This window comes from Callithrix jacchus, chromosome 15 (genome assembly GCF_049354715.1).
Source record: "Callithrix jacchus isolate 240 chromosome 15, calJac240_pri, whole genome shotgun sequence".
NCBI classification, from domain to species: domain Eukaryota; kingdom Metazoa; phylum Chordata; class Mammalia; order Primates; family Cebidae; genus Callithrix; species Callithrix jacchus.
In genome coordinates, this window is record NC_133516.1 from 103,024,167 (window position 1) to 103,049,223 (window position 25,057).

General features: G+C 43.8%; 2 protein-coding genes across 18 annotated transcripts in view; one reads left to right on the forward strand and one right to left on the reverse strand.

The window, feature by feature from the left end:
• Window positions 1-25,057, forward strand: part of PHLDB2 (pleckstrin homology like domain family B member 2) — a 239,555-nt gene that overhangs the window by 76,062 nt on the left and 138,436 nt on the right. The window lies entirely within an intron of this gene.
• On the reverse strand, window positions 1,865-3,544 carry LOC100394201 (keratin, type II cytoskeletal 8). The gene is given in 2 exon segments (XM_035274447.3): window positions 1,865-2,718; window positions 2,721-3,544. Coding segments are annotated over 2 exon segments (1,449 nt in total). The 5' UTR covers window positions 3,472-3,544; the 3' UTR covers window positions 1,865-2,020.

Genomic DNA, 25,057 nt, shown 5'->3' on the forward strand with positions numbered 1-25,057 from the left:
TCTAACACAGAGACAGGCAAACATTAGGAATTTAATAAACGATCATTATTGACTAGAAAATTGGTTAAAGTACAAGTGTTTACCTTGAGATGAAGAAGATAAGAAGGGGAAGTCATAAATGTCAGAAATTGAAGATTGGGGTTTACACATTGACTTATTTTTTATTGTACTTTAGGTTCTGGGGTACATGTGCGGATCATGCAGGGTTGTCGCATAGGTACATACATGGCAATGTGGTTTGCTGCCTCCATCCCCATCATCTGTATCTTTAAATCTCAAAAGAAGGATGAATCCCTGCCGGACACAATGGCGCATACCTGAAATCCCAGCACCTCTGGGAAGCTGAGTTGGGAGGATTGCTTGGGGCCAGTTTGCCCAGAGGGCCTGGCCACATAGGAAGATGCCATCTCTACCAAAAAAAAAAAAAAAATAGCCAGGACTGTGATTTTTAAATTTACACACCCATAGTCCTGTGGTCCCACTTATAGTCCTGACTACTCAGGTGGCTGAGGCTGAAAAACTGCTCAAGTCCAGGAATTCAAGGCTGCGGTCAGCTGTGATGGAGCCACTGCACTCCAGCCTGGACAACAGAGTGAGACCCTGTCTCAAAAAAGAGGAAAGAAGGAAGAAGAAGAAGGACGAAGAAGAGGAGGAGGAGGAGTAAGGAGGAAGAGGAAGGAGGAGGAGGAGGAAGGAGGAAGAGGAAGGAGGAAGAGGGGGAAGAGGAGGAGGAAGAGGAGAAGGAGGAAGGAGGAAGAGTAGGAGGAGGAGGAGGAAGGAGGAAGAGCGGGAGGAGGGGGGAGGAGGAAGAGGAAGGAGGAGGAGGAAGGAGGAAGAGGAGGAGGGGGAGGGGGAGGAAGGCAGATGAGGAGGAGGACATGGAGGAGGAGGATGAGGAGGATGAGGAGGAAGAGGAGGAGGATGAGGATGAGGAGGAGGATCTCACAGATTAAAGACAGTGCCAGCTAAATTGGGAATTATTTGCTAAATGTAGTTAACTGAACATTGCTTTATTTCCTTGATAAGAAGCACATTTTATAAATAATCTGGGTGTGTTTTTTGTTTTGTTTTGTTTTGGGTTTTTTGCCAGATGATATGAGTAACTCAATAGGTCTCAGGCCTGGCTGCACATTAGAGCCACCTGGGGAGTGTTAAAAATTACCAATGCCTGGGTTGCAGCCAAGAAATTCTGATTTCATGGGTCTGGGAAGCGGCCTGGTGTATTGGTGATTTTAAAGTTTCTCCTGGCAATATGAATGTAAAATCGTCATAAAGAACTCATGGCAGCATTAACAATTTGATTCTCTGGGTTTCAGGGAACGTGTTGAAAATCGTACACTGAACTATCTTTAGAGTATGCCACTTCTGACATCTTAGAAAGAGGCAAACCACAGAGACTGGCCGTACCCATCCAGATGTGCCAGCCACAGATGACCTTTTATTTTTCTACATGGTGTTGGATGTTTATGCAATGAAGCATAAGGGCTTTGCATGAATGACGTCAGCTACTTCCGTCGGCTCAGAAAAAGGAGGTTGTCCTTCACCATCTCCACATCCTGTGCTGCCACTTTTCTTTTGAACACTCAGTCAGAGCTGGGTGTTTAAACATGTATTCTTTTTTTTTTAATCTTATTTTGGATTCAGAGGATGCATGTGCAAGTTTGATACATGGGGATACTGCCTGGTGCTGGGGTCTGGGACATGGATGATCCTGTCACTCGGGTAGTTCAGAAACAGTAAATGTGCATTCTTTTTTTTTTTTTTTTTTTTTTTTGACAATTGTCCGAGCTAGCTGAGATTTTATTTTGGACCAAAAAAAAAAAAGCAATTGAATTGTTTTGCAGCTGGAGGCGTGGGCAAGGGGGGTCCCCAGGCAGTAAACTCCCCACCAGTGGGCTGAGGGCTAGGGCTGAGCATCAGGTGGGTCTCCTGTTCCCTGAGCTCCCCTGCACAGCAACCTCCCTCCTGGGCTCTGGGGCAGCCTCAGGAGGGGCAGGCTGGGAGGGGCTGTTGCAGCTGTTCACTTGGGCAGGACGTCAGAGGACTCGGACACCAGCCTCCCATCGCGGGTCTCAATCTTCTTCACAACCACAGCCTCGGTGGAGCTGGTGCGGCTGATGGAGCTGGAGCCCATGACAGAGCCAAAGCTGGAGCCCAGGCCGTAGCTGAGGCCGGGGCTTGTGAGGCCCCCATAGGCAGAGCTCAGACCACCTGCATAGCCGCTGGTGGTCTTCGTGTGGATACTCATGTTCTGCATCCCGGACTCCAGCCGGCTCTCCTCGCCCTCCAGTAGTAGCTTGCGGTAGGTGGCGATCTCGATGTCCAGGGCCCGTTTGACGTTCATCAGCTCTTGATACTCATGCAGCTGCTTTGCCATGTCCTGCTTGGCCCGCTGCAGGGCAGCCTCCAGCTCCTTCTGCTTGTCATGAGCATCCTTGAGTGCCTGATCCCCGCGCTGCTGAGCATCTACAATTGCGGCGTCCAGGGAAGCCCTCTGGCCTTTGAGGCCCTCGATCTCAGCCTCGAGCCGGCTGATGTTCCGGTTCATCTCGGAGATCTCAGTCTTCGCATGCCGCAGGTCATCCCCGTGCTTCCCAGCCAGCATCTGCAACTCCTCATACTTGATCTGGTATATGCTCTCCGCCTCAGCCTGGCTGCGGTTGGCGATCTCCTCGTACTGCGCCTTGACCTCGGCAATGATGCCATCCATGTCCAGGAGCGGCTGTTGTCCGTGGACAGCACCACAGACATGTCGGAGATCTGGGACTGCAGCTCCCGGGTCTCCTCTTCATACAGGTGCCTGAGGAAGTTGATCTCGTCAGTCAGTCCTTCCAGGCGAGACCCCAGCTCTACCTTGTTCATGTAAGCTTCATCCACATCCTTCTTGATGAGGACAAATTCATTCTCCATCTCTGTACGCTTATTGATCTCTTCCTCATACTTGTTCTTGAAGTCCTCCACCAGCCCCTGCATGTTGCCAAGCTCCGCCTCCAGCTTCAGCTTCTCCTGGCCCAGAGTCTCCAGCTGCCGCCTCAGGTTGTTGATGTAGTTCTCAAACATGTTGTCCATGTTGCTCCTAGCCGTTTTCTCCGGCTGCAGGAGGCTCCACTTGGTCTCCAGCATCTTGTTCTGCTGCTCCAGGAACCGCACCTTGTCGATGAAGGAAGCAAACTTGTTGTTGAGGGTCTTGATCTGCTCCTTCTCCTGGGTATGCACGGCCTGGATGTTGGGGTCCACATCCACCTTAATGGGGTTCAGCAGGCTCTAGTTGATGGTGACGGCGGTGATGCCTCCCATGCCTATGCCGCTGGCCCCAAAATAGCCTGCACCCAAGCCACCCCGGAAGCCACTACTGCTCACTCGGGAGAAGCTCAAGCAGGCACTGGGCCCACTCGTTAAGGAGCGGCTGCTGAAGGCCCCGGGGCCAGAGGTGGATACCTTGTAGGACTTATGGGTCACCCTGGTGGACATGGTGGAGGCAGGAGTGGAGGCAGGTGGGCTGAACTAGGGAGAGATTCCAGAAGGAGCGGAGAAGCTGCTTCTTTAAATGTGCATTCTTAAGCAATGCATCCATGAGTCACAACCTGAAGAAGACAAATGTAATCTGCATGGACTAGTCCTCTAATTAAAACTCTAAAGACTCAGGAGGCCCGGACAAGTCTCCTACCCTCCTTGGTCTTCAAATATTTAATTTGTAGAATTAATGGATTTCCTTTTATAAACCCTAAGGTATTTTCCAGTTACTGGGATTCACTGGTGGTAATTCTCAAGACTAATATAATAAAGAGCAAATTCTTTACATAGCATCAATTTAGAACTCTACTACTAGTACTAAACAATTCCTAAAATAAGGGCTTATACCTCTGTTAAAGTCATTAGTATATACACATACATAATATCTTGGTCTTTGACTAGTATATTTATTTACCAAGAAATACAATGGCTTAATTTATACTTTCCAGAAGGAACCGACTGCTGTCATCAAGGAATAGTCACTTAAGTAAATTATTGTTCTCCACACATAAGGTACTCACAAAACCTTAGTTAATTGATTAGTTATTCAACTACAATATTGTGAAATTGTAACATGACGTGACTCATGACCTGGTGAAATGATCACGGGCCTTCGTGTGATACTGTGGCTTTCTGGGAAAGTCACTAATAAAGTCACATAAACCAGATGTGCCAGAAGAAAGCTCTTGCTGTGGAATTGATGGAGAGTTTGTGTAAAGAAAGGAAAACAACTCTATATAGCAAAATAAATATTTCCTTCTGCCTTTGGGTGCCCTTATGCTCAACCCCATCCCTTAAGAGAATGCTGTCTCCAAGCCTGTGGTTTTGTGGCATGTCAGTCATCTGGAAAGTCTATCTGAAGTCCAGTAATGGGCCACTGCCCGGCCTCACAGACCCCATTTCCTCTTCTTTCCTCCACAAACACCCACATACTTCTTAGCTCCCTCATTTCTTAAAATGGATTCTCTTTCTCTAATGCTAACATACCACTATATATAGTGGTATATATATATAGGGTATATATATCTCTCTCTCTATATATATATATATCTAATAAGATTGCTTTTCTTTATTCCTAAGGCAAGCCCTGGCAGATCTACCCACCATCAGGAAGCTCTGATTTCTGGTGGTGCTAAGGTTAGAAGCAACATGAATGAATGAAATAACTTATCTGAAGTAAGAATCACTTTAAATTAAGTTCATCAGCCCAGTCACTTGTAAAGGTTCGAAGACCATCGTCATGATGTGATTAATAGAAGAGCATACGAACTCAAGAGTTTAGATACATCTCAAGAATATAAGAGCGTAACAAATTCCAGTTACGCAAGATGAAACCGAACGTTCTAGAGTTCTGTGGTACAGCCTGTAATTAGCAATCCTCCTGCCTTAGCCTCCCGAGTAGCTGGGACTACAGGCACACAACATGGCACCCAGATAATTGTTTAAACTTTTTTGTAGAGACGGGCTCTCATTATGCTATCCAGGCTGGTTTAAGAGGGTTGGCGCATCATGTTATGGTTAACAATCCCAAGGAACACCAGTAGGACATCACTCTAACACTGCCATGGAGCTATCTGAAAGAAGCTAGAGGCTAAAGAGCCAAGCAAGGTTCCTCAAACAGGCCACACACACGAACCAAAACCTGAGAGCCTCTGAGATGGGAAATATGTGCTCCAGGAAGGGGCCTATCTGGGACCATACTACTGTGTGTTTTCACGTGCGCTTCTGAAACCAGGCCTTCCCTTCGCTTCATGACTGTCTTAATCTGCTCAGGCTGCCATAACAGATGGTATAGAGTGGGTGGCTTAAACACCTGGGAGAAGTTTATTTCTCCCACTCTAGAAGCCGGAAAGTTCAAGCACAGGGCGCCAGCATGCTCGTTTTCTGGTGGGGGCCCTCCTCTTGGCTTGCAGGCAGCCCCCACTTTGTTGTGTGCTCACATGATGTCTCCTCGGTGCGTTTATGTGAAGAGGGCTTTCTCTGTCTTCTTCTTCTTATGAGAACACCAATCCTATCAGGTTAGGGTCCCACTCTTATGACCTCAGCTAACCTTAATTAACTCCTAAAATCTCTCTTCAAATACAGTTGTATTGAGGGTTAGGGCTTCAACATATAAATTTAGCAAGGACACTATTCGGTCCATATATATATATATATATATACCATTATATAGCAACCCACACAGACTATCCCTAAATGCAGAAATCAGTGTTACTCTTCAAAGCAACACATTTTTTTAACTCTATCTTCCAGCCAGACGTGGTGGCCCACACCTGTAATCCCAGCACTTTGGGAGGCTGAGGTGGGAGTCAGGGGGTCAGGAGGTTGAGACCAGCCTGACCAACATGGTGAAACCCTGTCTCTACTAAAAATATAAAATGTAGCTAGGTGTGGAGGTGCATATCTGTAATCCCAGCTACTCAGGAGGCTGAGGCAGGAGAATTGCTTGAACCCAGGAGGTTGAGGTTACAGTGAGTCAAAATCGCCACTCCTACCTGGGTGACAGAGTGAGACTCCATCTAAAAAACAAAACAAACAACAAGGAAAACCTCTATATATATTATATTATATATATATATATAATATATATATGCCTTATTTTTGACAACAGAATCCTATGTCCAAAATAAACTTTACAAAGACACTCAATATGCAATACAATAAATAAATACACTGGACAGTAAGGTTCGGAAATGCGTTTGACCTATATGGGGATGCACAGTTGTACCTGCCCCAAACTAGCCTGCAAGAGGATACATAGGGGATTTCACAGAGCTGGCATCTCAGGTAAATGACCCAGATACATGCCCCGCAAAACCCCTAGGGGAAACATCTTTGCTATCAAACAGGATAATCTGTAAATGGAGCCAAACATGACTTTGGATGCAAGTAGAGACCAGGGGATGTCTCATCCTGAGTCCCCAGGCTGTTTCTCTGAGGATTTAAGTAACTGGTTAAAGCCTCTTGTAAAAATGTACTCCATTTAGCATTTAACTGATAAAACTAAGTACCTACAAAACTAGAAGCTTTATCCCATTAAGGAACCTTTCAGGACTTGGTGTTTGCAGGAAACAGAAAGTAATCATTGCTATAGGAGAGTCCAAGTCTCTTCATGAAATCACTTTAAAAAATGTATTCAACTGGGGTCAGGACAGCTCTTGTCTCATGCGTATTTTGCTACCAATTAGTCTTGGTGAAGAAATGGCCCAGTTTTCTCATTAGCAAATGAAAGAGTGGATTAGGCCAGTGAGTCTCAAGCTGTAATGTCCGAAATAAATTGCTAGGCAGTTTGTTTATTAATAATACACAGGTTTTTTAACCTGTAGCTCCCACAAAAATTTTGATTTACTTGTTCCGCTCCAAGATCCAGGAACCTTCATTATTTACTGGCACCGTATTGATTGTGATACAGGTAATCAATAGATTCCTCACTACACACACACACACGCGCGCGCGCACACACACACACACACACACACACATTGAAACAGATGATCTTTAAACTCCTTCTGCTTTTCAGATCTTATAATTTATGTTTTTAAGGTTCCTACGAGCAAAGCAGGATATTTATTAGACCTGTATTCTGACCTATCTGCAGCAGACTTACTAAAAACAAACTTCTTTTGCTAACTCTAAGCACACTGGACGATGCCATTGTGATAAGGAGAGAGAGATGAAATCATGATGTCTGAGCTATATTCACTCTTGTGACCTTCCTCCTATATAAGCTGCTTTCCACCTTAACTTCGTATGATCCAAAACAATCCCCCAAGGCGAGAGAAAATTGCTTGGAATGTTCCTTCATCACTGCCCGCTCTTTTTCTTCTAGCCCTGCCACCAATCCTGTCTCTGTGAAATCTCAGAACCTGAATTCCAGCTTTCAGATTAAAGAAAAGGGGCTTCTCTACTTTCTCTTATGTGATTCATTTCCAAGGTTATTGATACATTTCGGGCAGACAGAACTTTTTCTAGGATGTTCCCAGCCACTCAGAACATCATCCATATGTCCAGGGCTTCTTTCTGTGACCACCATTTGTTTTCAGTTGATATGAATGGAGCTTAAGACAGTTTCCTTGATGGCAGGAATGCTGTGCATGAATTGTGCCTCTGTGAAAAGTTAGAGTGAATGCAACACTTTGTAAGAACAGTGCCCTGCAAGGGGAAATGGAGAGGACAGCAGAAACGTACCATATCTGAATCAGCAAATGAAACACAAGTTTATGTGATGCTACAATGGAAGGACCAGGTAACTGAATGTTTTCATGGAGTTTCTCAACTTGGAAGGAATCAGTAAAGGAGGAGGAATGAATGACCTCATTACGACACTTTCAGTTGGCTTCTACTCTATGAGATCACCTCCAGGCTTAGGATGAGTTCACTTAAAATGATCATCTTAGGACAGTCCCTTTGCTGCCTTGTTTTTTCCCCACTGTTCAAATCAGCTTCATGAAGGTTTTTTTCCCTGAGAGAACTCAGATTGAAGCTTCATCACACACCACTAGCCTTTGACTTTCCACAGAGAAAGTTAATGAATATAACTTGGAGCCAGACAAATTAATTTTTTACCTTTTCTGTTTATTTTTGACTCTTGTTCCAAAAGTGTAGCGAGATTGGAGACAGAACAATCAGGCTTTCACAGTCAGAATCCAGGGTTAAGGTAAAGTGGGCCTAGAAAGGAAGTGTGGAGAAAGCATTACAGACACTGGAGGGATGCTTCTCCCACAGCCTTATCACATTGCTTTGTGCCAGGTATCTAATAGCTATCCTTTGTCAGACCAGGAGCTTCCCTAAAGAAGAGACCAGGCCGGGCGCTGTGGCTCAAGCCTGTAACCCCAGCACCTTGGGAGGCCGAGGGGGGTGGATCACGAGGTCAGGAGATCGAGACCATCCTGGTCAACATGGTGAAACCCCATCTCTACTAAAAAAATATACAAAAAATTAGCTGGGCATGGTGGCGCTTGCCTGTAATCCCAGCTACTCGGGAGGCTGAGGCAGGAGAATTGCCTGAACCCAGGAGGCGAAGGTTGCCGTGAGCTGAGATCGCGCCATTGCACTCCAGCCTGGGTAACAAGAGCGAAACTCCGTCTCAAAAAAAAAAAAAAGAAGAAGAAGAAGAGACCAAGGCTTCAATAACCTAAGCTAGCAGAATGCTTTAGCACATCATGGAGGTTTGTAGCATGTTTAACTTAACGGACTCCTGCTGAATGGACGCTTTCCATTCAAGCATAAAAAACGGTAGGCGGAGTTGGGCGGCTGTAAAAGGATCCACAGTTTCAGCTTGGAGAAGCAAGTTCCACAGGTCTGTGTGCAGTGTGATCACTACGATTAATAGCAACGTACTGCGTTCTCGTGTAATACATACGCCATTTTTATTTGTCCGTTAAAATAAATAAGTAAATCAATCCATGTACGACATATTTTGGCATTTTGGAGGCTTAGAAATTTTCAGAAAAGGGAACGGAAAGGATATTTTTAGTATAGTTAGCTTGCTCCTCTTTTGATCTTTAGTTAACCCTTAATATGTAAAATAATTGAGAGTTGAAAATGGCATGGCTTAAGGCCAAAGCAGCCTACCAGGCTTTGGGCTTTTATGACAAATTTTCCCTTCTATCAGAACAGAAATGTTAAGACTGAACGTCTAAAACATAGCATGGTACACAAAATTCAGAATTATACAGATCTTTGGAATTCTTAGCGGAAATAAGGACTAAAAGAAAAGGAAAATGGAATAATGCCAAAAATTGCTAATAATAATAAACCAATTGGAAAAACTACAAAGTATTTTTAAGGCCGCAATCTGATTCAGACTTTCTCTTCTTTGCCACCCGTTCTTGAGCTGCGTGAAGAGGTAATGTATTCTGATGCACACGATTCATTGTGTGATATTTAAGCCACTTAATTAGAACGAACACGTCGTTTTATTTAAAAAAAAAAACTGGAGATGCTTTTGTGAGTGAAAGGGGCACTAAACCAGGCCCGTTTCAAACCACCCAAGATATGTGGTTGCTGTGCTCTTCATCCACTTAAAGGGCTTCTTTTTATTCTATGTCATTTGTTCAAAATGCTCAATATTTGCTCAAAGGGAGATCTTACTTCAAGTCTCACAATGTGCCAGGCTGAGGTAAACATAAGTGTTTCAAATACCCAGTTGGAGCTGAGCTGCAAGGTCTTGGTCCAAAATGTGGAATAAGCCACTGTGATGGTTAATAGTGAGGGACTGAAGGATACAAAGTATTGATCCTGGGTGTGTCTGTGGCGGTGTTGCCAAAAGAGATTAACATTTGAGTCAGTGGGCTAGGAAGGCAGACCCACCCTTAATGTGGGTGGGAGCAATCTAATCAGCTGCCAGAGCAGCTAGAATATAAGCAGGCAGAAAAATGTGGAAAAGAGAGACTGACTTAGCCTCCCAGGCTACCTCTTTCTCCCATGCTGTTTCCTGCCCTCAAACATCAGACTCCAGGTTCTTCAGTTTGGGCCTCAGACTGGTTCTCCTTACTCCTGAGCTTGCAGACAGCCTATTGTGAGACCTTGTGATCATGTAAGTTAGTATTAATAAACTCCCCTTTATATATGAGCAGTTCTTAAAATATGATTGGAAAACAGATTTTATTGAACCCCATGATGTTAACTTTTATACATAGATATCTGTGTGCTTCGTTTAATGTTATAACTAAATGAGGTATTTATAAAAATGAAGTGGTGAGGGTTGCCTCATGATTCTGGTGCCTGGAAAGTTCAAGAGTGGGCATTTGTATCTGGTGAGGGATTCAGGCTGCCCTCATGGCAGAAAACAAAAGGGGTGGCTTACAGACACAAACAGGGAGCAACCTGAGGAGCATCCTGGCTTTAAAATAACCCACTATCTCAGAAACAAAACCATTTTTAGAGAACTAGTCCAGTCTCACAAAAGCAGTGATTCTGTTTGGCTGTATCCTCACTCAAATCTCATCTTGAATTGTAACTCCCACAATTCCCATGTGTTGTGGGAGGAACCTGGTGGGAGGTGATTGAATTATGGGGGCAGATCTTTTGTGATAGTGAATGAGTCTCATGAGAGCTGATGTTTTTAAAAATGGGTGTTTCCCTGCACATGCTTTCTCTGCCTGCTGCCATCCATGTTTGGTCCTCTTTGCCTTTCACCTTCCACCATGATTATGAGGCCTCTCCAGCCACGTAAACCTGTAAGTCCAATAAACCTCTTTCTTTTTAAAATTGCCCAGTCTCAGCAGCATAAAAATGAACTAATACGGTATATTGGTACCAGTACAGTGGAGTGCTGCTGCTAAGATACCTGGAAATATAGAAGTGATTTTCGAATTGGGTAACAGGTAGAAGTGGAATAGTTTGGAGGGCTCAGAAGAAAACAGGAAAATGTGGGAAAGGTTGGAACTCCCTAGAGACTTGTTGAATCACTTTGACAAAATGCTGATAATGATGTGGACAATGAGGTCCAGGCGGAGATTGGCTCAGAAGGAGATGAGGAACTTGTAGAGAACTGGAGCAAAAGTGACTCTTGTTATGTTTTAACAAGGAGACTGATGGCATTTTGCCCCTGTCCTAGAGATTTGTGAAACTTTCAACTTGAGAGAGATGATTTAGGGCATCTGATGGAAGGAATTTCTAAGCAGCAAAGCATTCAAGAGGTGACTTGGGTGCTGTTTAAGGCATTCAGTTTCATAAGAGAAGAATAGCATAAAAGTTCAGAAAATCTGCAGCTTGACAACACTATAAAAAAGAAAATCTCATTTTCTGAGAAGAAATTCAGGCCGGTTGCAGAAATGTGCATAGATAATGAGGAGTCCAAGGTTAATCCCCAAGACAATGGGGACAATGTCTCCAGGGCATGTCAAAGGTCTTTACAACAACCTCCCAAAGACCTAGGAGAAAAAAGTGGTTTTGTGGGTTGAGCCCAGGGTCCTCGTGCTGTGTGCAGCCTAGGAACTTAGTACCCTGCAACTGAGCTGCTCCAGCTGTGCCTGCAAGGGGCCAACATAGAGCTTGGCCATGACTTCAGAGGGTGTAAGCCCCAAGCCTTGGCAGCTTCCACGTGGTGTTGAGCCTGCTAGTGCACAAAAGTCAAGAGTTAGGATTTGGGAACCTCTGCTTAGATATCAGATGTATGGAAACACCTGGATGCCCAGGCAGAAGTTTGCTCCAGGGGTGGGGCTCTCATGGAGAACCTCCACTAGGGCAGTGCAGAAGGGAAAATTTGGGATCAGAGCCCCCCTCCCCTGCACAGGGTCCCTACTAAGGCACAGCCTAGTGGATCTGTGAGAAGAGTGCCACCATCTTCCAGACCCCAGAATGGTAGATCCACTGGCAGTTTGATTCCTTCACCTGGAAAAGCCACAGAACTCAACACCAGCCTGTGAAGGCACCTGGGAGGGAGGCTGTACCTTGCAAAGCCATAGAGGTGGAGCTTCCCAAGACTATGGGAAGCTTCCCAAGACTATTCAGTCTGAATCAATGCCTATAACATAGTCAGCTAAACTGTGGTATTATTAGTGTGTTTGCAGAATCAGAGGAGCTGTGGGCCCCAGCACTCTAGATATTCTGAGCCTATTTTCATATGCTGGGCTATGTCCACCTGGGGAACCATCATCCTAAGTACAATTGGCTATGAGATAAGAGTTTGGAAAGGTATAATAGAAATGCTGGGAAATTCTTGCATCAACATGACGTGGACATGAGGCACTAAGTCAAAGGAGATTATTTTGGAGCTTTAAGGTTCAAGTGCCCCACTGGATTTCAGACTTCCATGGACCCTATAAACCCCTTAGTTTTGGCCAATTTTTCCCATTTGGAATGGCTGCATTTACCCAATGCCTGTACCTGCATTATATCTAGGAAGTAAATAACTTGCTTTTGATTTTACAGCCTCATAGGCAGAAGGGCCTTGCCTTGTCTCAGATGAGATGTCAGACTGTGGACTTTCGAGTTAATGTTGAAATGAGTTAAGACTTTGGGGGACTGTTGGGAATGCAGGATTCATTGTGAAATGTGAGGACATGAGATGTGGGAGGGGCTGGGGGTGGAATGATATGATTTGGCTGTGTCCCCACCCAAATCTCATCTTGAATTGTAATTGCCACAGTTCCCATGTGTTGTGGGAGGTGACTGAATTATGGGGGTGAGTCTTTCCTGTGCTGTTCTTGTGATAGTGAATGAGTCTCATGAGAGGTGATGGTTTTAAAAATGGGAGTTTCCCTGCACAAGCTCTCTCTTTGCCTGCTGCCATCCATGTAAGACCTGATGTGCTCCTCCCTGTCTTTCACCTTCCACCATGATTGTGAGGCATCCCCAGCCCTGTGGAATTGTAAGTCCAACAAACCTCTTTCTTTTGTAAACTGCCCAGTCTCAGGTATGTCTTTATCAGCAGCATGTAAACAGACTAATACAAGCCACTACCAGGAAAACAGCACCAAGCTATTCATGAGAGATCCACTCGAACACCTCTCACTAGGCCCCACCTCCCAATACCACCACTCTGGGATCAAATTTCAACATGCACTTTGGTGAGAATAAACAAACAGTATCCAAACCCATAGCAACAACCTGTATTTCTTCATGCACAAGAAAAGAAGTTTATCTAGGCCAGGCGTGGTGGCTCAAGCCTGTTATCCCAGCACTTTGGGAGGCCGAGGCAGGTGGATCACGAGGTCAACAGATCAAGACCATCCTGGTCAACATGGTGAAACCCCGTCTCTACTAAAAATACAAAAAATTAGCTGGGCATGGTGGTGCGTGCCTGTAATCCCAGCTACTCAGGAGGCTGAGGCAGGAGAATTGCCTGAACCCGGGAGGCGGAGGTTGCAGTGAGCCGAGATTGCGCCATTGCACTCCAGCCTGGGTAACAAGAGCGAAACTCCGTCTCAAAAGAAAAGAAAAGAAGTTTATCTAATGTTTTATGGATATAAGATGTGAATGAGGATCCATACCAGTTGACTTAAAAGTATAAAGGGTAAAAAATAGGATAGCACAGTGTGGTCTTTATCATTTCTTGGTAATAGAAGAAAATCATTACAAAGGTTGTTTTCTGAGGATGTCACATTTAAATCCTTTATACTACCATCTTTTTATTCTTTACTCTTCAAATTAGGGCACAAGGACAACTTGTATCCCTTAACCAAAATTATTTTCCCATATTTTCCAGCATTTCTATTATACCTTTCCAAACTCTTATCTCATAGCCAATTGTACTTAGGACCATGGTTCCCCAGGTGGACATAGCCCAGCATATGAAAATAGGCTCAGAATATCTAGAGTGCCGGGGCCCACAGCTCCTCTGATTCTGCAAACACACTAATAATACCACAGTTTAGCTGACTATGTTATAGGCAAAGATTCAGACTGAATAGAAACGAAAGTGAGTTTTGTTTACTTTACTGGCAATATGTCTCTTGTGGAAAAGGATAGGCTGGTAATATTAACACATTTTTTAAGTCAGTGAGTACAAGATAAGCTAACATTTGGAGCTCACTTGGTCTTTATTTGTTCTTTGATGAGCTATGGTGCTTTATTTTTACTTGTTTATGCTTTTCTCATTTTTATACAGTAATGTTCATCTCTGAGATTGATCTATTTTGAAAAAAAGCCTTTTATATAAGGTTATGGTTTCTATTATATATAAGCTGACTCACAGGGATAGGTTTTGAGAAAGCAGTTTTTCTTAAAAAGAAATTTTTAAAAAACTGTGTGTGTGTGTGTCTGTGTGTCTGCATGTTTTCCATTTAGTAAAGTATCAAAAAGAAATGTACAGGCCTTGGAAATGGAGAGATGATGGCCCTTGATTGAGGTGAAAGAGGTGGAATCCTCTTAGAAGCCATGTATTTATTAAATGGTCACTATACTAGATGCTTCCTTTTCTCAAGGTTGGTTTCGCTCCATGGATTTCGTTGCTTTTCCCTTCCAATGTACCTTCCAAAGTTCATGTCCATCTGTCCTAGTCAATTTAGGCTAGGTCATCAAAACAAAATGTCATCAACTGGGTGGCTTCAACAACAGAAATGTATTTTCACACAGTTCTGGAGCCTAGAAATCTGAGATTAGAATGTGCATGGTCAGGATCTGGTAAGGACTCTCTTCCTGACTAGTAGACAGCTGCCTTCACTGTGTTCTCACATGCAGAGACAGAGTATATGTGCGAGCTCTCAGGTGTCTATTCTTATGAAGGCATTCTTTTCATCATGAGGTCCACCCTCGTGGCTTCATTTAAACCTCCTTATCTCCCAAAGGCCCCACCTGTGAGTAGGGGTTAGGGCTTCCACACATAAATGGGGAGGGAGGGTGGCTATGGTGCAAAATTCAGTCCATAGCACCATCCTAGTATACAGTGACAAATCTTCCAGACTTCAGACGTGTAGAATTACAACCGATATTTTGGGAAGGGAATCCATAAAAACCCAAGGTAGATAACCCATCTGAATTCAATGCCATTTAGTCTTTTTCAAGTGTAATCATCTGAAATGGAAGACTAATGCATAATATGCATTAATGCATATTAATCATCTGAAATGGAAGACTTCTTCATGCATGGCAGAGCTAGAGATATCCGACTACACTGATTGGCTTCCACATGGGGGACAGTGAGTACAGGAGAGCTTCATTTCAAGTTCTAGGCATTTTTTTCTTTTTGAGAGAATTTGTACAACAGACAATTTTGAGAAGCTGGATAAAATGCCCAAAATACCAAAGTGGGTGTCCTAGAAATATCATGAGTACATTCTCTATGGATATACTATGCTTCCTCTCAGAAAACAAACCCACTATTATCTCAACCCCAGTGTTGTTTCTCCTTCAGAAGATACCTCACTTATTTGTCCTTTAGAATATACAATGGCTTATTCTAATTTTCTTTTATCTGTTTACCCCAAAGACAAACAAATACCAATGGAATCTGAGAGTTTAATTGTCGAGATGCATCCACATTTACCAAATAAAATATTGAGCTGGAAACCAAGCAAGGTTGGCAAGTCCTCATTTAGTGACCGCATCTGGCACGGTTTGAAATGTCTTGCAGGCTTTCGGGGTCATGAAGCTTTGAGGAAAAGTGGTGTTCACATAGAAAGTCTAACCAAAAGGAAACTTGGACTAAGGTCAAACCACCCTTGCCCTAGTGGCTTGAGGTTGTTCCTCTTTGTTTTTCTTGAGCTCTCTAGAGAGGGTGTGACCAATTCTTCTGCCTCTAACTCCCACATGTAGAATCACGCATTGGCAGGGGACTTGGTGGTCAGCTAATCTAAACCTTTATTCGAGTCACGAATTGCTCCACTGTTGTAATGATTGACAGAAATGATCTAGCGCACGAATGAATGTCCACACACTCTGAGTCTAAAATTTCAAAGTTAAAAACTAAGTGGTTAAAGATGTATTTTTTCTTCCAACCTTGATTTTAAAAAATACCTTGATAACCTCTTGGAAAACAAAGTTGAAGTTTAGAATCCACAGACCCCTTGGCATTCTACTCTAGGGGAGCTATGAACTGTAGTGGAAACACTGCAGTTTCCACTATAGCTAGTCCTGGCTCTGTCTGGACGTCCTCTCTTTTCAATCTCTTTTGTGATCCATTTCACTCTGTATTTATTTTATCTCATATGTCTCATATTTGTTGTGTCTCACACTAGCCCACACCTGTAAGTTCAACCCACATTATCACAACCAGTGGTCCCATGGTCACCTCTCAGATCTAAACATATGTATCTTTGGGAAAACAGATCTTCACAGGCCCTGAAGAGGGGAGTTGGCCATGGAATTTCCAGACCTGGATTCTCAAGTTTGTAGTCAAGAAGGAAGGGGAAAAAGAGGAGAAAAGCAGAGAAGACAGGGCCAGAGGGCCACGGCCAGAATGGGCTCTCTAAACTGTGAGACCCAGGGCAGAGGTCCCTTAGCCCAAGTATAAGGACAGTACCATAGTTTATCAACACCAGGAGTTGTCAGGATGTTAACACACTTGAGAATAAAAATAGCGGCGTATCACTACAACAAATTCCAGAGTCAAGCAAGACTTTGCCTTCAGATTTCAACAACCAAAATGTGCCAGTTGGGAGAGTACAATTCCAGAATCAAGGTTTAGTTCCAAGAGCCCCTGAAGTTCTCCTATCCTGAGACTTCAGGAAGTGTCCTTTTAGGTCTTACACGGGTTCCATGTCAGGGTCCCCGGTGATTCTGAGCGCCCGCTGTGAGTCTGAGCTGGATCAGGCCTGCTTTCAGCAATTCCCCCGAGATGAGACCCAAAGAAATATGTGTCTCACCACCATGACAGATTCTGAAAGTCTTTTCTGGTCAGATGAGGCTCATTGTTCTTTTAAGACCCAAGACACTGTGCCAGGGAGTCTGAATCCATGGAGAGTATGTGATGGGTCTGTATTAGTCAGGGTTCTCCAGAGAAGCACAACCAATGGATGAGACACAGAACTGGGAGACACAGACAGAGGGAGACTTATTTTAAGAATCTGGCTCGCATGATTACAGAAGCAAACTCAAAATCTGCAGGGTAGGCCAGCAGCCTGGATACCAGGAAAGATCTGAAGCTGTAGCTTGGGACCAAAGGGAATATGCTGATAAAAATCTTTTCTTTTTGAGGAGAAATTAGTCTTTTTTCTCTTAAGGCCCCAACTGATTGGATGAGACTAACCCACGATATGGAGGTAATACGCTTTATTTAAAGGCACCCATTTAAATATTAATCTCAGCTTTAAAAAAAAATGCCTTCACAGCCACATCTAGACTAGCATTTGACCTAATAGCTGGGTACCATGGTGTAGCCAAGCTGATACACAGACTTAACCATCACCAGCTCCGCGACAGTTAATCTGTTCTTGAACACAGCAGCAGGTAACACTACTAAAAGTAAGCCGCGGCTTGCCAAGTGCTGTTCCATTTTGTATCTATTCAAACACGTTCCTCTTACTACTCTACCTAGGAAAATACCAGTAACCTAGGGGAGGCCCAGCAGGCTGTCTAACCGTCAGAAACCTCAGGCTTGATTTTCATTCCAGGCTGCTGGCAGGCAAGAAGGTTTAGCACTGGAAACATATAAAACTCTGTGGGGCAGCAGCCTTACCGGGCACGACCACACTTCTCCAGGAAGAGTCTGAATTTCAGTTTTCAGGAAACCTATATTTGGCAAATTCGGGTGATATGTCAAGCCCCATAAATAAAAGCAGACCAGGTTCCATACAATTATACTGATTACCTTTCTGGCATCGCAAAGCGATGGTAGTACATGGTGCTCTCCTCTATTTCCTTCGTACTTTGCATCAAAAAAAAAAAAAAGTTTCCTTCTGTCTCTCTGCCTTATCTATCTGTCTGTATGTATACACATACGGGTACACTGAGAGCAACTTTTTCTGCCAACACTCACAAAGCTGTTTTCCTTGTGAAAAATGAAAGGCAGATGTAGAAGAGATACCTCTTAGACTCCTCCCAATTCCAGAAACGTCAAGGAAACTCAGGAACTTTCAGTGAACATATAAAGTAGCCTCAACTGTCAGGATCGAAAATGTCCGTGAGCAGTCTTTACACCAGCACGAATTTCTAGAATTTGCTAGCTCCATTTTAAAGGATGGGAATTTTCTCTATGACAGTGAAAATTCAATGTCTAAAAACAAAGCCAGAGTACAGCACTTTCCTACAAGCTCCAGGAGACACTGGCAAGTTGCAGAAGAGAAAGGAAGAGAAAGCCTGACTTCGAAGGAAATTAAGCTGAAGATTTGATCTCTTCTCTTCCTCCTACCTTCCCTCCTTGGCCCAAATTCCCTCCTTGGGACCGATACCAAAAGCCACCAGAACTTTTCTTTATTTACTGATCACACATGTATAATTAATACAGCACCATAAATCATGAAACTCTCTGCCTTGGAAGAGATTTAGCCCTGGGGAAAAAAACAAACAAACATGCGCATAATTATAACGTATCTGATTAAGTGACAGATTTATGCAGCAATAGCATGGGGACAGAAAAAGGGCATTGGAGGCACTAGGCCATGTGCTTTCCCAGAAGGAACTTCAGAGACAACATCTGCGTCACATGGTCAGAGGAGCAGCAGCAGTGCCATCAACAGCACATGGTACCACCAGGCGATGCTGGGGGACTCAGCCAGGGCAGCTTCCCCGGAGCTGCAAGCCTGGGGGCCTAGGGGACCAGGAAGAAGTGGGAGTTGGGAAATACCTTGATCATCTCCTCCACTTTGAACCAAAGTTCTTGACTTAATGGAGCTGTAATTTCAACAGTTCCCCCTAATGAGAGCTGGGATATGGAGTAGCTGTTAAAGAATTTACATATGCCCCAGACTAGCATGCCTGAGGAAATGCTAATTCTGTCACATTCAGAGACTTCCCGATAACATCCCATTTCAATGAACTCACCTTAGAGGTTTCAAACCAAGTTGCACCATACCATGGTGCTTGTAGAAAGGTATTTATCACTGAATTATGGATTCATATTTGTAGATGACAAGTGTTTAAGGAAAATAATGCCCCTAATCACTGATCTCAAGTGTCCTCTGTGGAGGAGAGACTGCAGAAAGTTCCTCTCACTAGTCTGTAGGTTTCTACACTGACCAAATGTTTACCAGATTTTCACAAATCGAGCCAAGTCTTGTCTGTTCACATCTACGTATAGGAAAATTCACAACAGACTTAAATTACAGACAGTTGTACAGTCACATTTTTTGATCTTTCAAATAACTTGGTCATTACATAATGAAGAAATACATGCTAGGTTCACACACCACTGAGACGTATGGAGAAAATGTGTCTTGTTTTCCCTGTGACTGGCCTGATGTTCCTCACCAGCCTCCCTGCCTGCCTAGCGCTGCAGTATGTGTGCATGTGTGGGGAGATGGTGGAGCGGGTGGAGATTCAGTTTCAGCAATTCTCCCAAGACGAAACCCAAAGAAATATATGCCCCACCACTATGACAGATTTTGTCCTAGCTGTGTCGTTAGGTAATTTAGTCTCATCTTGGATTACTCACAAAAGTGCTGTCTTTCAGAGCCTCATTTCCCCTAGTAACAGTGAGCAAGAAGGTCTGACACCAGGTATGCTTAAGAGCAGGGCAGTCAGTCATATCATTGCTCTTCTACCTCCCTGTCTGCAGAGCAATTTAAACCATCCTCTTTTCATGCCTTGAAAAGCAGTAAAATTCTTAGCCAGAGCCTCTGATCTTCCAACCCACTCACCGGTCAGTTCTTTGCTCTCTGTCCTCTCCCTCTAAATAGGATTTTTATCTGCCTCATTAGGTAGCTTCGGCTGCCAAATCCTACTCTGCATTAATGTTCACAGTGGCTTCTGTCCTTACTGTACAGGCTTACTCCTCCCAGGAACTCTGGAGTGGCTGTTACTCATTGCCCTTTCTGCCTCTTCAACAGAATGGAAGATATCCACTCCTTTCTGGCCAGGTATCCACTTCTTCCTGACTCAGCCCATATCCTCAACAGCCTGACTGGCCAAAGAGTTACGGCATAACTTTTCCCACTTTTGGTTCTGCAGTGGACGTGTGACCCAAATCAAGTAGAGGTGTCCAGGGGAAAAGTCTTCTTACATTTGAGGGACCTTTCAGGAAGCAAGTTTCTCCTACACCAGAAGTGGAAGTAAAAGCTTGTAGCCCTGATTGCAGCTGGCGGCTGTGGAAAACTGTCCTTAGACTAAACAGAGCCTGTGTTCAGCGGAGTCTGGAGAGGAAAAGCATCTGGGTCCACGAACCTGAAGCCCCGGGAATCTACGACGTATAGTTACACGAGCCAGTGGTTTTCGACATGGCTTAAGTTAATTTAACAGACCTGTGGCTGAAAGTATTCTAACAGATGCAAACTTTGCTGGACATTTTAAAGTAGGTACTATGTGGAAAGGCAACTGATAATTACCTTGTTTACTTACAGGCGCAGACTGTTCACTCTGAGTGTTCTTGAAAATGTGGAAAAACTGTTTCTTATATTTGCTCTTGTAAGCCTTTACCTTTCTATACTATCTCTTAATGGCCTCATCTGCTCACATAAAGAACTTAAAATTTACTCTCTACATTTGAAGGATGACTATTTCTTGGTAAACTCCTGGGAAGAAGCTTTTATAGCTTTTAGCATTCTCGCTCTTGATAGGTAAGAAGACAGAAATACTGAGAAGAAAAACACTTGCTCAAGCCCCCAAATTTGCAAAATCCAGGTAACCGTCACAAGTACAAATCGCCATAGGACGAATGAACAAACATACAAAAGGCTGTGACTCAGACAAGCCAGATCCAGACTCCCAACTTTGCCAGTACAATTCTGCTTTGGCGGTCTACGAAGATTATTGCACTATCAGAAAGAGACGTCCTTGGGAAGACTGTATGCTGTTCGTTTCAAAGGACTCTCATCTTCTTGAAGACAGACGTACAGGAAAATCATATTGACTATGCTTGCAGTAGAGTTAAAATAAAAGCCATTCTATATTGAAAGAACATACAAACCACACTTCCTCTTTTTTTGTGACACAATCTCCCTCTGTCACCCAGATTACAGTGCAGGTGTGCCATCTTGGCTCATGGGAGCCTCTGCCTCCCAGGTTCAAGCGATTTTCATGCCTCAGCCTCCTGAGTAGCTGGGATTACAGGTGTGCACCACCAGGCCTAGCTAATTTTTGTATTTTTAGTAGAGACGAGATTTTGCCATGTTGGCCAGGCTGGTCTGGAACTCCTGGTCTCAAGTGATCTGCTCATGTTGGCCTCCCAAAGTGCTGAGATTGCAGGTGTGAGCCACCCCATCCATAGTGCCTGGTCCACACTTCCTCTTTTAAATAACCCTTTAAGTGCTGCATTTCTATGAAGGTTTTCTTCATTTGAATCTTCTTAATTTTTGGTTCACAGATCTTTATAAGAGAGTTAGAAAATAAAAGATTGAAATAAAATCAATTGGTTGTTCTGTGGTTATTTTTAAAAGTTTAATTTGAGTTTTCTGTTAAAAAATTTGGATTATTTTTTTCATTTTTTCTTAGATTTATTATTAATAATATTATTATTAGGCTGGGCATGGTGGCTCACACCTGTAATGCCAGCACTTTGAGAGGCTGAGGTGGGAGGATCACCTGAGGTCAGGAGTTCGAGACTTGCCTAGCCAACATGGGAAAAATCTCATGTCTACTAAAAATAACAATAAAAATAAATTAGCTGGGCATGGTGGTGGTGCTTGTAGTCCCAGCTACTAGGGAAGCTGAGGCAAGACAATTTCTTGAACCTGGGAGGCAGAGGTTGCAAAGAGCTAAGAGCATGCCACTGTATTCCAGCTTGGGCAACACAGCAAGACTCTGTCTCAAAAAAATTTTTTTAATCAAATATAATTTTAAATAAGACCTCAAAAATATATAAGTCAAGTAAAATTCCTTCAATAGGGTACTTGCTGAGATTTCCAATAATTCAAAGGGATAAAGCTGGCACGCTGGGGAGAAGACCACCCACATACTCTCTCAATCTAGAAAGTGTAGTTTTCTAAGGTAAGTGGGTGATCCTAAACACTCGTGCCAGATTTCCTTTCTTTGCCAAGGCACCAAAGAATCTTGGCAGCTAAACAAAGAATTGAACACTATATTTTCTATCAGATAAGTAGAGTTCTGGCCAGAAGGAAGCATGATACAGTAAAACAAAGAGGAAATTTTTAACACCCAAGAGTAATACCACAGTTTTGCTCCATGGCCAGGGTAGGAATGCATCATCTTTGCCATCCCATGTTACTTAGCAATTCTGCCAGGGGAGGTGTAGTCATGTGGTGGTGGGGTGGGAGTAGGGGCAGGGAGTGGTTTTATCAGCTGAACCAGAGCCCTGTGAGAGAAGGTACTACTGCTCTCTTCATCTGGGAGCGGCCTGCCTCTGGGAGGCTGCTCATTTTTTAGGATGAGCAGTAAGGAAGAAATTACCATTTCTGGTGATGATGATGATGGAAATGACATGATGATTTAGGAAAAGAAAATGATGATGGCCGACGTTTATTGAGTTCTTGCTATGAACTGCAGTTAAATGGTTCTGTGCCTTAGCTCATTTCACAATGTCCAAGAGAAAAAAGGAGAAAAAAAAGAAAAGAGGTTCTACTAAATCACATTCTTATAATTTCTCACCTAGAACAACCCGCAAACTAGTCTATTTAGGCTGGTCCTGCTCAAATTGATCCTCCGAACTATCAAAGTGACTTATTTAAGACAGAAATCGACCACATCCTTCCTCTGACCTTTTAACCAGCTGTTTGTTGCCTACCAGGCAACATCCAGGGCCCTTTGTATGGCTTTTGAGGAGAGCCTTTCAGAATGGAGCCACTGCTGCCTCTGCAGCCTGAGCTCCTGTCACCCTGGACTACCTCAGGCCAAATCCCACTCTGCTAAGACTCCGTTAAGGCAAGACCAAAAAAAACTGAGCAACTTCATTCAGACCGTGTTTCTTCCCAGGAAGCTTGATGCTCACCCACTTGTTCAATGCGTTATAAATACTCTATACCGTGAGCTTCCGTGAGTAGTCTCAGGACTTACCAGAGTATTTAGCACAGGCTAAGGGCCCGATCTGTATATCCAAATGAATGGCTAAATGAATGAATACATCTCACATAACTAGATGCAAAGTACATAGATACATAGAGCTGATGGAGCCGAGTACCTTTTATGAGGCTTGAGGACAGGGGCAAAAAATAGCATTCATTTCTCCACCAAGTTTGAAAACCATGGAAAGATAGACATGGAAGTCTGGCAGAAGGAGATAAAAATGTCACCTTCGTTACTATAAAGCTGACAAAGGAGCAGAGTTAGGTGCAGTGCAACAGAGGACTTCCTGGAGCTGCATTCCAAAATTAGGTAGACTTACCACCATCCACAACGCACCTCCCCACAGGCGGCTGCCAGACTGCACAGTAGCTCAGCCGCTGGAGCTTCCGAGGCCAGCGAGCTCCCAACCACACAGAACCAGTGTATTTCCCAAATGCTCCCGGTGGCCCCTTCTCTTCTGGAGGAGTGAGCCAGCTGGGGGTGAAAGGCCGAAAGAGTTACAGCCACTGCAGTCCAACTGCTTCATATACACAGCGGCAGCTGAGGCTGCCAGTATCCTCCCGTGCACTGATTGATTGAGATGCTGGAGATGCTTCCCACCAGTGACAGGGAAACTGAATCACAGTTACTCCCAGTCTATCTGTCAATGGATTATCTTTCGATTTCCCCTAATTTCCCCTGCTCAGGTAATCTATGAACACATATTGAATGACATACTTAATAAACATCTTATCAAGATTTTTAAAGAGTTTTGGTTTCTAACAGACAGTGGCCAGGCACAGTGGTTCACGCCTGTAACCCCAGCACTTTGGGAAGTTGAGGCTGGCGGATCGCTTGAGTCCAGGAGTTTGAGACCAGATGGGCAACAGAGGGAGACCCTGTCTCTACAAAAATTAGCTGGGTGTGGTGGCATGTGCCCGTGGTTACAGTTGCTCAGGAGGGGAATGTGGAAGAACCGCTTGAGCGCTGGAGGCAGAGGTTGCAGTGAGCCAAGATTGCGCCACAGCACTCCAGCCTGGGGGACAGAGTGAGATCTGTCCCCAAAACAAAACAAAACAAACAAACAAAGAAAAAGAAGCATTATACCTTCCACTTGACTCAATCAATATCCTGAAACCTGGAAAGTCTCTGCGGAGTCCCTGCCAAATGCTGCACGCCGTACAGCATAAATATGAAGACCTCACAGTGGGTGTGTGGTGTTAGCCAACCAGCCAAACCAACTGGACCTTCTCTGTTAGATAAAAGGGAATAGAGTCGCTCGTGAGATGAAAAGGAACAAATACAAATGCTTACGATGTTTTTCCTAATTTCTGGATATTTTTCTGAGTAGCTAATTGACTGTTCACTCAGAGTTTTAGACATTTCCGTTCTATCAACAGCATTCAGTAGAGCCAACACACCAATTCTAAACGATCATGGAAACCTCTGAAGGGCCATTTGTCTTCCCACATCGCTCCCATATTGCCCCATCTCGCAAAGGCATGCAATTAGTAAGAGAAGCACCGGGTGAAAGGGTTGAATGGACTGTTCAAATCCATCACTACGAATGAAAAACAAACTATCCTGTGGATTGTTTCTCTTGCTCACTCAATTCTCCCGTCCTGGATTCCTGGTTCTTCCATTATTCTTTGGTTAAAAAAAAAATCCTAACATTGATATTTCTAAGAAGTCTGTTTTGTGTGTTATTTAACTAGGTTCTAGAAGACGACCCAGTTTTTCACTCGATTTTAAACTCAGTATACCTTTTTTTGTTTTTTTAAATTTTATATCACCTTACATTTTCTTATCACCAAACTGACAGAACTATTCAAACCTCCCCCAACACACACATACACACGCACACACACACACAGAAAAACTAGGAATTAGATATGTATCCAACTCCTAAAAGATTTAGAGTCAGAGTCTACTCCCAACTTCAACTTCTTAGCCAAGCCACTAAAGAGAAATCTGTAATTTTGTTTCACCCATGCACTCACCAACTATATTAAATGATGCATATAAACCTACTAAAATTTGGAGCAGCCCTCCACGTTCTCTGCATCGT